Raw genomic sequence first — 15916 nt, 5'->3', positions numbered from 1 at the left:
CAAGCGATCGTACCTGCCCCCGTCGGTTGTGCGACACGGGCAAATCGCTGCCCGTGGTTCACAACATCGCTTAACTCCGTCACATGCACTTACCTGCCCTGCGACGTCGCTCTGGCCGGCAAACCACCTCCTTTCTAAGGGGGCAGTTCGTTCAGCGTCACAGCGACGTCACACGGCAGGCGTCCAATAGAAGTGGAGGGGTGGAGATGAGCGGGATGTAACATCCTGCTCACCTCCTTCCTTCCGCATTGCCGGTGGAGGCAGGTAAGGAGATGTTCGTCGCTCCTGCGGTGTCACACATAGTGATGTGTGCTGCCGCAGGAACGAGGAACAACATTGCTAATAAGCAGAAAACTATTTTTTGTTTTAGGACGACCTCTCCGCAGCAAACGATTTTGACCGCTTTTGCGATAGTTTAAGGTTGCTAATAAGTGTCACACACTGTGATATCGTTAATGACGCCGGATGTGCGTCACAAACACCGTGACCCCGACGATAATTCATTAATGATATCGTAGCATGTAAAGCCTGCTTAAGGGTTCGTTCAGACAAACTTAAACATCCGTGTACTGTGCGTATGAAAAACTGACTGGATAACCACAGCAAAAGGACCAATGTGAGTCAATGAGAAGTTCACATAAATGTTTTTACAAATGGGCTGATGGTAAAAATCGCAGCATGATCAACCTTGATCTATATTCTGGATCAGACTCATCCATTATAAGTCAATACAGTGACATCCAATGGTTTGGGCACCGCTGGTCAAAATAACTCATTGTGAACAGTTAGGCAAGTTGAAGACAAAATATATGTTCATCCTTTACATTTTAAAAATAAAAAAGGAGAAAAAAAAGGCAATGCACAGATGCAAACATTTGGGCACCCTGCAAGGTTAGTACCTAGTAGCACCCCTATGACAATGATCACAGCTTGTAAATCTTTTTTATTTCTAGCCAAGAGCATTTTAATTCTTGTTTGAGGGATTTTCATCCATTCTTCCTTGGAGACATCTTCCAGTTCTGTAAGTTTCCTGGGTTGTCGTGCACGCACTGCTCTTTTGAGGTGTAGCTAGCCACTGATTTTCAATGATGTTGCGATCAGGGGACTGTGATGGCCAGTGTAAGACCTTTAGCTTGCGCCTTTTGTACTAGTCTATTGTGGATTTTGATGTGTTTAGGATAGGACAATTATCCATTTGTAGAAGCCATCCTCTTTTCAACTTCAGCTTTTTTTTTACAGATGGTGATATGTTTACATCAAGAATTTGTTAAAATTTCATTAAATCCATTCTTTCCTCTACCCTTGAAATGTTCCCTGTGCCATTGGCTACAATAAAACCCAAAACAATGATTGATCCACCCCCATGCTTAGTGGTTGGCAACATGTTCTTTTCCTGAAATTCTGCCCTTTTTTCTCCACACATACCTTTGATAATTGTGGCTATTTTAATCTCATCGGTCCATAGGACTTGTTTCCAAAATGCATCTTGCTTGTTTAGATGTTCCTTTGCATACTTCTGATGCTGAATTTCATGGTGAGAATGCAGGAGAAGTTTTCTTGTGATGACTCTTCCATGAAGGATGTATTTGTGCAGGTGTCTCAGTAATGACTCCAAAGTACAACAACTCCAAAGTCTTCTTAAAGGTCTTTTGCAGTCATACAGAGGTTCTGATTTCCCTCTCACACAGCTATCACAAGAGATCGCAGCTGCGACGGGGGCGGGGACTATCGCGCTCGGCATCGCAAGCATCGGCTTGCGATGTCGTAGTGTACAAAGTACCCTTAGGAATTAAACTGTGTATAATCCCTGGCAACTTTCTCAGTACATTGTATATTGACATAAAGATGCTAATCAGTTGTGGGGGTAGGTTGTTATGAGCAGTTGACTAGGAGGCACAAGACACCTAGTCCTGTAGTGATAATCTGCTGATAAATCAGGCTGTCCTGCCTTATGTTATGCAGAATAAACACCAAAACCTACAGACAGATTCACTTTAATGATAGTAAAACCATGTGAAACCATGTACAGTATAGCATATGACCCCAAATAATAAAAAAATGTATCCAAGGCCTGTGTCATACATCCATACCAGAAGCATAAAGAATGTGAATTCCAAAAGAACACTGGAACCTATCAAAACCAGGTAATCATAGTTCTATGGTGATTTGATCTATGTTTAGATTTGAGCGAACCTGATGTTTGATGTTCGTTTTTTCTGAACCGAAAAGTTTGAAAAAAAAACAGAATTCAAGTTTGGAGTTCGGGTGCTTTACATATGCTAACCACTCATGTGGGCATGGCTGTGCTCAGGTACACTCAGTGCTCAGTCCAGTGCGAGCCACTTACAGTGTTTGAATGGCTCGTACTGAGGGTAAACAGCAATATCAGAGGTAAAGAAAAAAATGGAAAAACCCTGGCCATCCTTCCCTGGAAGTATCCTGTTTATGGCTGGCTGTATGTGGGCGGAGACTCTAACTGCCAATCAGTGACTTGCATTGGGGTTCGGGTCAAGTTCGAACCAGTGGAGATTCGGTTTGACTGCAGCCGCCGAGCCGAACCTCCACGGGTTCGCTCATCTATATCTGTATTTAGATCAATAGAAAATAAAGCTGTGAATTTCAAAATGTTGTCGTGAAAATGAAATAAAAAAGAAGGGACCGCAAATAGTCTCTTATCTTATCCGGTGGTACTAGAAAGAATTTAATTAGGTGCTCTAACCTGGGGAGGTTGTGTTATAGACATAACCACTATAACCACGTGTTGAGGAAGGCTGCTGCAGAACCCAGGAAGATAGTGTTGGAGGAGATGGAAGAATGTACATTATTGATTTTTGGTCCTGAAGAAGGAGTCATACGGAGCCGAAACGAATCGAACATTAAAATCAGATGTCTTAATCCCCAATGACTTTCAGTGATCTTCTTCTGGCAACGCGGATTAACCCTTCTCTTCCATCTCCTCCAATGGAATTTCAAAATATTACCAACTCCAAAATGCATCTTCTCTGATTGTTGACGTTCTTTTTTGTTCTTGCTTCACTTCGGAAGCCATTGCAAATTCCTATAGCACCACAAACCCGAATCCTTTAATACTGCCCTCCTGCTGTGACGACCAATAGTATGTCTATTGCTGCCCCAGGAGACCTCTTAACCTAAAGTTCAGTTCGCCAATTTATGATAGATCAAATATTATACAGCATGAGAATATGGATGAAAATAAAAGACCCTCTACATAAATTCAGACCTCAAACAAAACATTTAGATACATTCAGAACTTCTCTTTTTCACAGAAATTGATTATTCATCATAAATACTGCTCCTATTGCCCCACTCCTCCCTTTCTTATATAGACTGCTACCCCTATAACACCTCTCCATTTTTTGTTAATTATATTTTTTACTTAATGAGATACTGTGGTACCATCATCTATTCATATAATAATGTGAAGGCCATGGTTGAATATTTGAACAAGGCATGCAGCCATATTGTTGGTGGCTTTTAAATTAGCCTCTTATGAATTGAATATCTGCTATCCTTTTACAACTATGTTTAATGTATAACAAAAGGACTGATCTAGCTAGCTGCTTAGAAATTCTAGTACAAATTAATCAGAGCTCTGCTCGAGGCGCTGACGGCTCTTTCTGCTCTCCCTCCATTTTCTCTAAGTGATTGGAGATAACACTTGGGTGGTTGATACACAGAAAATTAGAGGGTACAGAGAGAGGAAAGCATTTCCAGACTCTAGGTGGGCAGAAAAACATGCTGTAGATGAGAAGGAAAGAAAATGAAGGGGGGAAAAAACATGAAACTACACTTATATACAAGAGTTAGTTAAAGGGGTTGTCCTCCAGTAGGACAGGCCATTTTGATTCCACATGTTAAATAACAAAGCCTATACTCACCTCTTGTATCGGCATCATTCCAGCAGTGACACGGTTTGTGTTCCTGGGCCTCACGTAACGTTGTCACATCACGCGAGCCCTGTCTCCTATCACCGCTAGCTTCTCCGCTTTTTTCCTGTTGATTGCTTATTTGGTCCTAAGGCGGGGAGACAGAAGCCTGCACTGATTGGAGGTGGGGATTGAAGTGACGACACAGCGTCACAACCCCTTTAACATTACAACCCCTTTACCATCGCAACCCCTTTAAGACAGCAATGCCCTAGATACACAGATCCCACACTCAGCATTTATTCCTGGGAGGGACACCCACAAGAGAAATGTCTGAAACTACTCTAGGAGGATGTTGGGGAATGCAAAAAAGGAGGTCGGAAAATGCATGATGGAGATGGTAGAATGGCACGTAGGGCACATTTTTAACCAGAGATTGGCAAATGCATTAGAATGTAATTGAATTAACCTTGAATTTTACAAAATGTCATAGTCTCCAGAATGTGGATTATCACAATTGAATAATTTAATAAAAATAAAAATAGTAGCCAACTGGCCGCTATTTTGGTGAACCAAAGGCCAACAAAAAGTAAAAAAAAAGTTATCCTCACTTTATCACTCACCTTCTTGCTGTCCAGTCCTCTGCATCTCTTCTTTTCGCCTTTCCCCTCTTCATTAACCTTTTTTGGACTACCTCACTCTGAGCTACGGTTTCTAGCGAACTAGGCCTCTAATATCACTGCGCACCCATTGTTCCCCGAGGAGGGGCTGATTGGGCTACAGGTGATGTGTGTCATAATGTCGTGACCACATGGCGTGAATCGTGATGCCAAAGCACACAGATATGTTAGAGAATTGAATTTGCTATAGCAAATTGTAAAAAATAAGTTTTTGGGAGAATATGAATTTTTGTAAAATTTTAGTTGAGTTTCATTCCACTCTAATAAATGTGCTGAACTATAACTAAGAAAACAAATATGGCAGGCGATGGGACAGGTGACAGGTATAGTAAGTATTGATGTGTTTGTTTTCATGTAAAAGGAGAGTCTGGCACCATAAGCTGACTATACCTCACTCCGCTTCATACACCTATGGGACAGATTTTGAAGCCAGTTATAGATGGTGCTCAACCATATGAAACACTCATTAAAGTGATTCCACAGTAGAAAATGAAAATAGGTGGCACTCAGCGCTGGTAAAATGTATTCCTTTATTTCGTCCTCAAGTTTAAAATCACTGCAGTGGGATTTGGGACTGTCCTGGACCTGTGGTGCTTCAACAGGAGCTATTGAAGCACCACTAGGTGCAAAATGGCCACTGCTATACAGGACATTCCCCGCAGGAGAGGGATGCGAGCAACATTCTGGACTTGTGCTGCTTCAACAGGGCCTGTTGAAGCGCCACTAGGTGCAAAAAGGCTGCTGCCATATAGGACGTTCCCCGTAGGGGGGATGTGGGGAACGTCCTGGACCTGTTGAAGCGCCTCTTGGTGCAAACTGGCCACCAACATGTTCTCTGCAGGAGGAGGATGCGAGTAACATCCTGGACCTGTGGTACTTTAACAGGACCTGTTGAAGCGCCACTAGGTGGGAAACGGCTGCTGCCATCCAGGATTTTCCCCGCAGGAGGGGGATGCAGGGAACATCCTGGACCTGTGGCATTTCAACAGGAGCTGTTGAAGCGCCACTAGATGCAAAACAGCTGCCACCATTCAGGACGCTCCCCGCAGGAGGGAGATGCGGGGAATGTCCTGGACCAGTAGTGCTTCAACAGAATCTGTTGAAGTGAAAGTAGATGCGAAACGGCTGCTGTCATCCCCCTCCTGCGATTTTAACTTTTTGATGAAATTAAGGAATAAATTGTATCAGAGGTGAATGCCACCTATTTTCATTTTCTACTGTGGAATCATTATATATATATATATATATATATATATATATATATATATATATATATATATATTACATCCAATGTTCGTTATGGTCTGCAGATCTAGTGAATCCACAGGGCAAAATAAGGAACATTCAATTTGTATCTAAAACCTTCAATTCAAACTTCATTTCTCAAATTTGAATTTCTGCAGATCCGCTCATCTCTAATAGTGTCCCCCTAAGGCCATGCGCGCACTAGAAAGTGCCTTTTTCTTAAGAAAAAAACGAATCCCGCACCCGTGGTTTTGCCGCGGTTTGCCGCGGATTTACAGCGGATTTTCTGCAAGTTGGTCCCCGCAGTTTTTACCATTATCTATGTCAAAAACCGCAGGTACCTGCGGAAAAGAAGTGACATGCTCATTAATTCCGCAGCGGAAAATCCGCAAGTAAATCCGCAGGTATAAAAAAACGCAGTGTGCGCACAGCATTTTTTAAAGCCCATAAGATTTGCTGGGGAATGACTGCAGCAATGTTAGACACATTTTCTGCAGCAGTTTTGTTGCAAATCCGCGGCAAAATCCACAGTAAATCCGCAGCATGCGCACAGGGCCTTACACATGTAAAAACAAAAAAAATCTTTTTTTCTATGCTAATGGTGTCCCTTACTCTATGCATATGTGTATTTTTTAGTTTTTTGTGGTATTGTAGATTTTTGTATTAGCTATTTGCATATTTTTTTATGACATTGCTTATTATTCATTTTAGGTTTTTTTTATCTTTCAGACAAGGGGATATCACATTGCCACCATATTACCAGCCTGAAGAAGATGATGAAATGCCATTTATCTGTTCATTATCTGGTGATAATGGGATCATGGGCTGTCACGAGATTCCAGCACTTAGAGACCGGGGACATACCTGCTGCTTGGATAAAGAGGACTATTATTACTACAATTCCATTCGACAGGAGCTCAATGTCAGCGGCATGTGTGTCAACTGGAATCAGTACTACAATGTTTGTCGCACCAGCAACACCAATCCACATAAGGGCGCCATTAATTTTGATAACATTGGTTATGCTTGGATTGTCATATTCCAGGTGGAGTTTTTTAGTTTTGTGACTTTGATAAAATAATTGCATATAAATGAACTGTATAAATTACTATAACTAGGTCATTGCACATTAGTTTAGTCATTACTCTTAAAAAAAAAAGTAACATGCTCCAATTCCTGTTCTCTGTCTTACAGGTCATTACATTAGAGGGCTGGGTAGAGATAATGTATTATGTCATGGATGCACATTCTTTTTACAACTTTATCTACTTCATTCTCCTGATTATAGTAAGTAATATTTACATTAAAATGTTAATTAATGGAATATATTTTTTTTTGGTTTTCACGTCAACTCTTTTCAGCAGCCATAATTTTTGTTATCCTTTTACTGACATAGAGCGTACCTGTATTTCTTATGACTTTGATGCAGGCTCACATGCTGAGCCCGCATCTTTCTCTGGTCTGATCACCCAACATGTGCCTAGAAGAGATGCCGGGGGATCAGAGTTAAATCCCACAGTCATACTCTGACAGTGAGAGTTAACGCGCCGGTGGGGAGCCCGTCATTCCTCGCTCCCATTGGCGACCTTGTGACGTTATTGCGGGGCACTGATGGGTTATCATGACAGTTGTGGGTCAGCTGATAACCCCTAAATAAATAAAGCTTTATTTTTATATAGTGTTAACATATTCCGCAGAGCTTTACATATATGAGGAACACTGTCCCCATTGGGGATCACAATCTAGAGGCCCTATCTGTATGTCTTTGGAGTGTGGGAAGAAACCGGAGAACTTGAAGGAAACCCACACAAACACGGGGAGAACATACAAACTCCTTGGTGGGATTCGAACACAGGACCCCAGTGCTGCAAGGTTGCAGTGCTAACCGACTGATCAACCGACTGACCGACTGATCAATCATGGAATGACTGACCGTCGATCGACAGGAATGCAGAGTGTAACTTTTTTTGAGCAGCGGAATCCTTAGGATTTCGCTGCGCATGCTCTCTGTGGCTCCCTGCACATGTAACCAGGGTTCACATCGGGTTACTAAGCAAAGCGCTTTGCTTAGTTACCCGATATTTACCCTGGCTACGTGTGCAGGGAGCCCGACACTTCCCCGCTCAGTTCCGCCTGCTTCCGCACTCCGCATGTACACAGACACACGCACACACACAGATGCACACGCGCACACACACACACACACACACACACACACACACATACACACATACACACACACTCACCTGTCCCCGCTCAGCTCCAAGCACCCCGCACTCCGCCCCCCGCACACATTCTCGGAGGCCGAACGATCAGCTAATCACCCGACGGCCGGCTGCTGTGAGTGATCAGCTGTTCACCCGGCGGCCGGCTGCTGTGAGCAATCAGCTGATCACCCGGCGGCAGGCTATTGTGAACGGTCAGCTGATCGTTCTCTTTTACAACGGAGTCCGACAATGAATTCTATTCTTGTCATCCGTTGTACAACGCATCAGTCACAAGCGTCAAGCAACGCATGTGACTGACGCAAAACAATGGAAATGTGAACCTAGCCTAAGAATATAGATATGCATTACTGCTTAAGGAAATCTGGGAAAAATTGAGATTTAGCATACAAAAATGGCCAATTTAATAACTGTCCAGTAGCCACGTCAAGGCATATCTCGTATACTGGCTACCTACTTCTAAACTGAAGGCTCTCTGGATTAAAAACTCCTGTGTATGGACAAGTAGGAACCTGCTATATAGGATAAAGATCACCTGTGGCTAGTGGGGGAGTGGTGCACAGTTAGAAGGCATGACTCCCAAAATGCAGTCTGAACAGGTGCAAAACTGAACAAGACATATAATAACAAAAAAGAAATCTGCTAAAGCATGCAAACCATGAATGTAAGAATTTTAGAAGAACTTGAGATATATAGTAGCAAAAATGGCCATTTCAATATCTGCCCAGTAGCCACGTCAAGGCATATGCCGTCAAACTTCCTATGAATGCTGGCTGGAAGTGGCTTTATTGCAAGATTAGGAGTTTTAAACCTGTGTGTCACGCTGTACTCTAAGATTTACAATAGCAGTACAGCAAAGTAATGTGGGACTGAGAGGATTCCTGAAACTATCTGAGAAGGTAGTTAGCTGGTAAACCACTAGGGGGCGTAAAAGTGGAGGAAAGGTATGAGCAGGGAATTCCCTAGCAGAGGTAATACTAGTCAAGCCCACCAGATGGCAGTAGAATCGTCAGAAAGCCGTGTCACAACATGAGGTCTTGTAAGTACACAAGGGCAAAGTCTAAACGTAGTCAGAGAGAAGCAAATAGTCAGTAGCCGGGAAATCAGAGCCTAGAAGCGAGGGGGAGTGGGAAGACAAGACAGAATTAAGGTAAGCAGATAAGGAATGAACAGGGAGACACCGGGAGAGACACTGATGGAAACAGACAACAGAGGAGGTTAACAGGTCAGGTGAACACGGAGGTCAGGAGGGGGCAGGGCAGACAACAGGTCACTCAAGAGCAGAACACAGCAGAGCCAGAAGTATCACTGGCGAAGTCCAAGAGAAACAGTGCCCTAATAAAGCAGCCTGACCTCCAGAACGAGGCAGAAAGGATTAACCCCTAACGTGACTTGCATCAGAAGTGAAACTAAAAAAAAGGCTCAGCTCCAGCTGAGCCAGGAGTCAATCATGACATTGTGCCATGAATTTACAATGGCTCTGAATTAAAAAACGAGGACGATGCACCAATAATTTACAGCACTTCGTCAATATTATGTTATTAGACTAAGGCAGCATTCCAATGATGAGTATTTGGTGCAGTTTTGATGTTACAGATGTTTTTATCTGGATAAGCATGCTAATATGCAATGTTTGGGATATTTCCCCATATGGGTAAAGTTTCCATATATCCAAACATCCAGCTGATTTTTTTGTGTTTCACATTTACTCACACTTTACATTTTAAGAAATCTCAAGCATAAAATATCAGTTGCATAAATTGACCCGTGCTGCGAATGTCACATCTGCAACATGTCAATTTATCCTGCAGATGTCCATGAATATTTAAGCCTTTTTAATGTTTAATGTGTCAATTATTAAGCTATTTGCTGTAGTTTTGATAAAAGCATTGCTTTATTAGCAGGAGATTATGACTAGAGGACTAGTAATCCTACTGCCATGTAGTCCTCCACTTTTATGATGTGTGTATAACTCCGCCCTCACCACTGATTAGCAGCTTTCTGCCTATACACAGTGTACACAGAAAGCTGCCAATCAGTGAGGTGGGCGGGGTTCCGTAAGTGATACATCGCTGGAATCAGGGTCTCTGCCCCTACCTCATGATGCTCTCAGTTGGGGTAGCAGAATCCTGGTGTGGTGTAAGCATTGCCAGATTCGGCTATGGACTGGACATGGAGAAGACAGAATATATCAAAAACAGCAGTTAGCATCTATCCAGCTTAGGAAATGAGAGCTCTCCAAATTCACCAAAAAGCCTGTAAATGTTGTTTACTGATTCACATAAAAGTTGCTTTCAAATGATACATTGTAAAACAAAAGGAATCTAAACATAGCAGTGGGTGTAATTAGGAGCTTTTCCTGACCCACTGTGTTCCTGCCGCGGCGAACATCACTATCTTGTAACTGTTTTAGCTGCCTGCTATTTAGCTTCCTAACAGTTTGACTCTGCAGAGGCACCAAACGTCCCACACTAATGAGACCAAGAGAGGTCAAACAGCTGACACTCAGCAGAACAGCGCGGAGCGCGGTTACATTCTCGAAAAACACCGGAATGGAGCTACAGACTGGGTGTACCGAGGGGAGAATAAGGCTTATGTGTTACTTGTGTATTGTATTATACACATTGACCAATATTCAGCTGCCGCATACAGTGCTGCTATCTATCAACAATTAAGTACAAAGTCATATAAAAAATGTATCAATTACAAAAATTAGAACATTTTCCCTCTTTGTTTTTATATACTGAAGTATTTTTTAAAATACAAAGATATGAAACAATCATTTTTTTATTAGATTATTAATTAGTAATAAGTAGTGATGAGCAGACCCTGACTGTAAGGGGTACTTTACACGTTGCAACATCGCTAGCATCGGCTAGCGATGCCGACCGCAATAGTACCCGCCCACGTCGCAAATGCGATATGTGGTGATTGCTGCCGTAGTGAACATTATCGCTACGGCAGCTTCACATGCACATACCTGCTCGGCGACGTCGCTGTGACTGCCGAAATATCCCTCCTTCAAGGGGGAGGTGCGTTCGGCGTCACAGCAACGTCACCGCGACGTCACTAATCGGCCGGCCAATAGAAGTGGAGGGACGGAGATGAGCGGGACATAAAATCCCGCCCACCTTCTCCCTTCCGAATTGCCGTCGGGACGCAGGTAAGGAGATGTTTGTCGCTCCTGCGGATTTACACACAGCGATGTGTGGACCTGCAGGAACGACAAACAACATCGTACCTGCGGTCGACCCGACATTATGAAAATGAACGACACTACACAGATCACCGATTTTCAATGCTTTTGCGATCGTTTATCGGCGCATCTAGGATTTACACGTTGCAATGTCGTTACCGGCGACGGATGTGCGTCACTAACGACGTGACCCCGACGATATTCCGGATGCGATGTCGCAGTGTGTAAAGTACCTCTAAAAGTCTGGATTCACACGGGTTCACAAGTATCTGTGCACAGACTCCGGGCCCGGAGTTCTAAGGAAATTCTGGGTACCTATCCAGATCAGTCAACTTGTGTAATGAAAAAAAATAAAGGAACTAGAAAGAAAAGAGGGATAAGCAGGCGGATTATGCTTACCGGTTTCACACTGGGCCACACATACTACATACTACTGCTCATTATTAACCTCATGCATATGCACTGCTTTCTCCGCCCACCAGCAGTCCCTGCATCTGTGATTGGTTGCAGTCAGACTGCACACTCACCTTGTCTGACTGCTTGGAATCACAGACACGGTCTGTGTGTCTATATTGGTGTAAAAATAAATAAAAAGATTGGTGTAGGGTCGCCCCAGCACTGATAAAGCATACGGCTACAGGCTTCAGCCCCCGGCCCTGTGCTTATCTTGGCTGGGTATCAAAATAAGATAGACCCCATTGGCCTTTTTGTTAATTGTTTAAATAAATAATTTAAAAAAATGGCATGTTGTCCCCCCTAATTTTGATACCCTAAGCATGTTTTATTTCTTTTCATCAAATCTGCATCTTCTGTCAAAAAAAGCATCAAAACTGTATCATAATGCATGTGGTTTTCATGCAATTTTTTGGCATTAGGTGCAGATTTGGTGCAGGAATATGATGTATAAATTTCAGCACCAAATCTACATTTCTTGGCAAACAACACACAGAAAACCGTTCTCATGCTGTTTCAGTGCGTGTTCTGCCAGGTTTTATACTGCCCCATCTTATCTATACCAGTATGATGTAGAGACATAGACCCTGATTCCACTGAAGTATCACTTACTGTGTTGCTTGTTACAGGTTTGATAAAATCATAGATTTTTTAGCTAAACACATAACAGTTCTCTGAATGCTGGACTCAATATGACCCTGCCAGTTCCACTGATTGGATGCTTTCTATGTACCCTGTGCATAGGCAGAAACCAGGCAATCGGTTGTGGGGATGTGTTTGGACTACCTGGCAGCAGGTTTTCTAGACCTCTAGTGATAATTTCTTACTGATAAACTTTATATTAGCTCCAATGTAATGAAAGAAATAGATTTTTATAGATATTTGATTTTTAAAAGAAACATTAATGAGTAGCTGCCAATTCAAAACATGGATTTAATTGTTATAGAGACATGCTAAAAGTTTTGAGCTTTGGGAGTCATTGTGACACCTCCGCTATTTGGGTAAGTTGGGATAGATAGCAGTTTCACCCACCGCTATCCAAGGTATATGGGCATACTATAACACTACATGGCACCATATGGATGTGGTATAGGACCACAATCCAAACTCTTCAGCGGACAGACACTTATGGGACACCATTGTTGAAGCCTTGCTCAGATAAAGGGAAAAAGTTCCACTGAAGCTCAGCAAAAATTCAGGTATTTTCCTACATGAAATATCACTTTTCAACCTTGGGTTGAAGTCTTTGTCAGGTTTGCTAATTTTATTCATTCGGGGCAATATGTAATAGTATGAGATCAGTAAGTTTTAAGTATCCATATGACTATAGCAAAAATCATGTTACCAATGTAACACTCGAGTCCAGTGTAGGGGCAGCGAGCGGGGTTAGTGGACCCACTGGACCACAGGGGAGACTCGGGCTTAGTATTTAGTGGGAGGGTCTTAGCTAAGTACCTACCATGAGGCAGACGCCAGGGATCACTCCAAGGGCAGTGATCGGGACTGTAGCAGCTGACCTCCAGGACAGAAACTGGACTCAGGTATGGACACAGGTGCAGGCAGGTACAGGCGGGACGGTTGAGGCAGACATGTACGGACAGGTATGGTAGGCACAGAAGAGACAGATAAGTATGGGAAGACAGGTACAGGGTGACAGACACAGGAATAACAGGACAGGAGCACAGGAACCTGACAACTAGCTAACAGCAGACTGTTATACTAACTAAGGTTGTTGCACAGGCCCCTCCCCAAATGGGAGGGTGCCTTGAATACATAGTGCTTCTCAGCTGTAGTTTGAGAGGCCTTTTCTGGAAATAGTGCACTGGTCTTTTAAGAGGAGACCTGGGCTGCATGCACAAGCCCTGCGAGGATGACCAGGGGGTGCGGGAGATGACTCGACCCACCGTGGCGATGAGTAAGTTGGTATCCTTTCAGTGACGCTGGCGCTACAGCTAACATTATATAGATGTTCAGAAGGTCATGAACAAAATATGTTGAGAATTTCATAACCGAACTATGATCATTGCTTAAAGGGAAAGACTGTGGCTTTGTACACAATTTAGCAATTAAAAAGCACCCGCTTTGAATAATTTTCTGTAGCTATAATCTTTGTTTCAGAAAGAAAAGCAATTAATCTCTTGCCTCCCTAGAGTTGGAAGTGTTACTCAACCATGTGAATATCTGAACTCCAAAGGTTCCAGTGAGGACTATTGTAATTTTGTTTTTCTCTTTACTACAGGTTGGGTCGTTTTTCATGATCAATTTGTGCCTAGTTGTTATAGCCACTCAGTTCTCCGAGACCAAGCAAAGAGAACACCAGCTGATGCAGGAGCAGAGGGCTTTGTACTTATCCTCCAGCACAGTCGCTAGTTATGCCGAGCCTGGGGACTGCTACGAGGAAATCTTTCAATATGTCTGCCACATCCTTCGAAAGGCCAAACGTCGTACAGTCGGGCTTTACACCAGCCTTCAAAGCCGAAGACAGAGTCGAATTGAGCTCAACAACACTAAGCTGGGAATCAATGGAAAAGAACAGCACCAGTTGTGTAAGAAAAAATCAGTTCTGCCTTATTTGTCTATACAATCATCTGGGCAAAAACGTTTTTTAAAGTTTTTGTTTTTTTGCCACATCTGGAGCAGGCTGTCCCTTGAAAGAAAAACAGGCGCCAAAGAAGGAAAAAATACAACCAAAAAACATTATTTGTAGTTCCATATGTTTCACTCTTGATGTTGAGTAAACACATAACCGCATTGTTTTTTCTTAAATTAAATAAAAAAAAACTGAAGGAAAAAGTCCCAATTTGAGGTGACTGTAATATAGCTGCAACAACCAGTTTGTGCGTAATTCTACTGAACAGAACCAATGATAATATATGATATCATACAAGATTAATGAGAATTTTAAAATCCCAGAACTTTCCCCACATAAATTAACAACACCTACACTGTCCTTTGGTGTAATTTCAGCAATGTCGGTACTGGCTCTCCCTAAGCTCGTGTGACACTTTTATGTCATGCTATCCCCAAGACAAATCAATAGACACTTCACTGTCCCCTCCTTCATATATAATTAACATCCAGAGAAAGCGAGACCTGTGGCTGCTGTCACTTCCTCCAGATGCCTTTTGTGTCCAAAGGAGGGGACAGTAAAGTGGCCATTGATTGGCTGCAGGGATTGCATGACATAAAACTGTCACACTATCTCTGGGAAAGCCAATTTCAACATTGCAGGAACCAGAAGGGAGTATAGGTTCTGTTATTTTACTGCATGGACATATATTGATTAAGAAGTGGTTGTCTGTGTAGAAACCCTGTTATAGGATCTTCCTCAAAATATGGAGTTATCCCTTTTCATAGGATCGGAGAAAACATAATGATAATTTAAGTTCCAACAGTTGGGACACCCAAAGAACCTGAAGACTGGGCTCTAGAATCCAGAAACAGAGTCAAGTCTTGAATGGAGGGTAGGTGTGCATGCTCAACCTCTGCTTCCTTCATTGTTTATGGGACTGCTAAATAATTAAAGGGTTGTTTTTGGGTTTCCACAGCAGTCCCATAGACAAATAATGAAGTGGAGGTCAGGCAGGTGATCCTCCTCAACATTCAAGATCGGTTTCTGGAAAGCCCCATTCTCAGGATTACTGGTCAATTTCCCAATCATCAGAAAGTTATTCTCAATCCCGTGGATAGTTACATTTTGGGAATATCCTCTCAAGGCCCAGCGCTGCGCTGTGTGTTGTGGTTATGTCTGGTACTGCAGATCCCAACAGCTTAGCGCTAATGAAGTGAAAGGAGTGGAGCTGTAGTGCCAGGCACAACAATTTCCAGATGGATAGTCAATTAGCCATCAATATTACATGGCTGGAAGACCCAAGGGTTGTATTGTGCCACTCATCTACAGAACCTTGTAACACACACTGCATTTGCAACAGAACCACTCTTTTGAACAAAGATCTACATAGATTTACCCATTATAGCCTGCACTGTGCTTTTAAGTAGTCAGTGAATTCCAGAATTCCTCATAATATTCTTATAATATACAGCTATAATCTAATATATAAAGCTCAGTGTATGTATGTCTGTGTGTATGTATGTGTGTGTGTCTGTGTGTGTGTGTGTGTGTGTATGTCCGCTAAATGAATTTGCACCGTTGCATTTACAATCATGAAATTTTGCACAGATGCCCCATGTGACCCAGGGAATGTCATAGACTATGTTCTTATGGGAAAA

The 15916-nt window shown here is 42.7% G+C and overlaps 1 protein-coding gene across 4 annotated transcripts in view; it reads left to right on the top strand.

The window, feature by feature from the left end:
- The window catches only part of CACNA1I (calcium voltage-gated channel subunit alpha1 I), a 1217075-nt gene that overhangs the window by 823615 nt on the left and 377544 nt on the right, over nt 1-15916 (top strand). For all 4 annotated transcript variants that reach the window (XM_075321783.1, XM_075321781.1, XM_075321782.1 and 1 more), the window contains 3 exons: nt 6542-6857; nt 7007-7099; nt 13926-14232. In XM_075321783.1, coding sequence (XP_075177898.1) covers nt 6542-6857; nt 7007-7099; nt 13926-14232 — 716 coding nt within the window. The remainder of the gene's footprint in view (nt 1-6541; nt 6858-7006; nt 7100-13925; nt 14233-15916) is intronic.

This window comes from Anomaloglossus baeobatrachus, chromosome 8, assembly GCF_048569485.1.
Source record: "Anomaloglossus baeobatrachus isolate aAnoBae1 chromosome 8, aAnoBae1.hap1, whole genome shotgun sequence".
In the NCBI taxonomy this organism is placed as follows: Eukaryota; Metazoa; Chordata; class Amphibia; order Anura; family Aromobatidae; genus Anomaloglossus; species Anomaloglossus baeobatrachus.
Note: the sequence above shows the minus strand (reverse complement) of the source record. Positions and strands in the feature narration are given on the sequence as shown.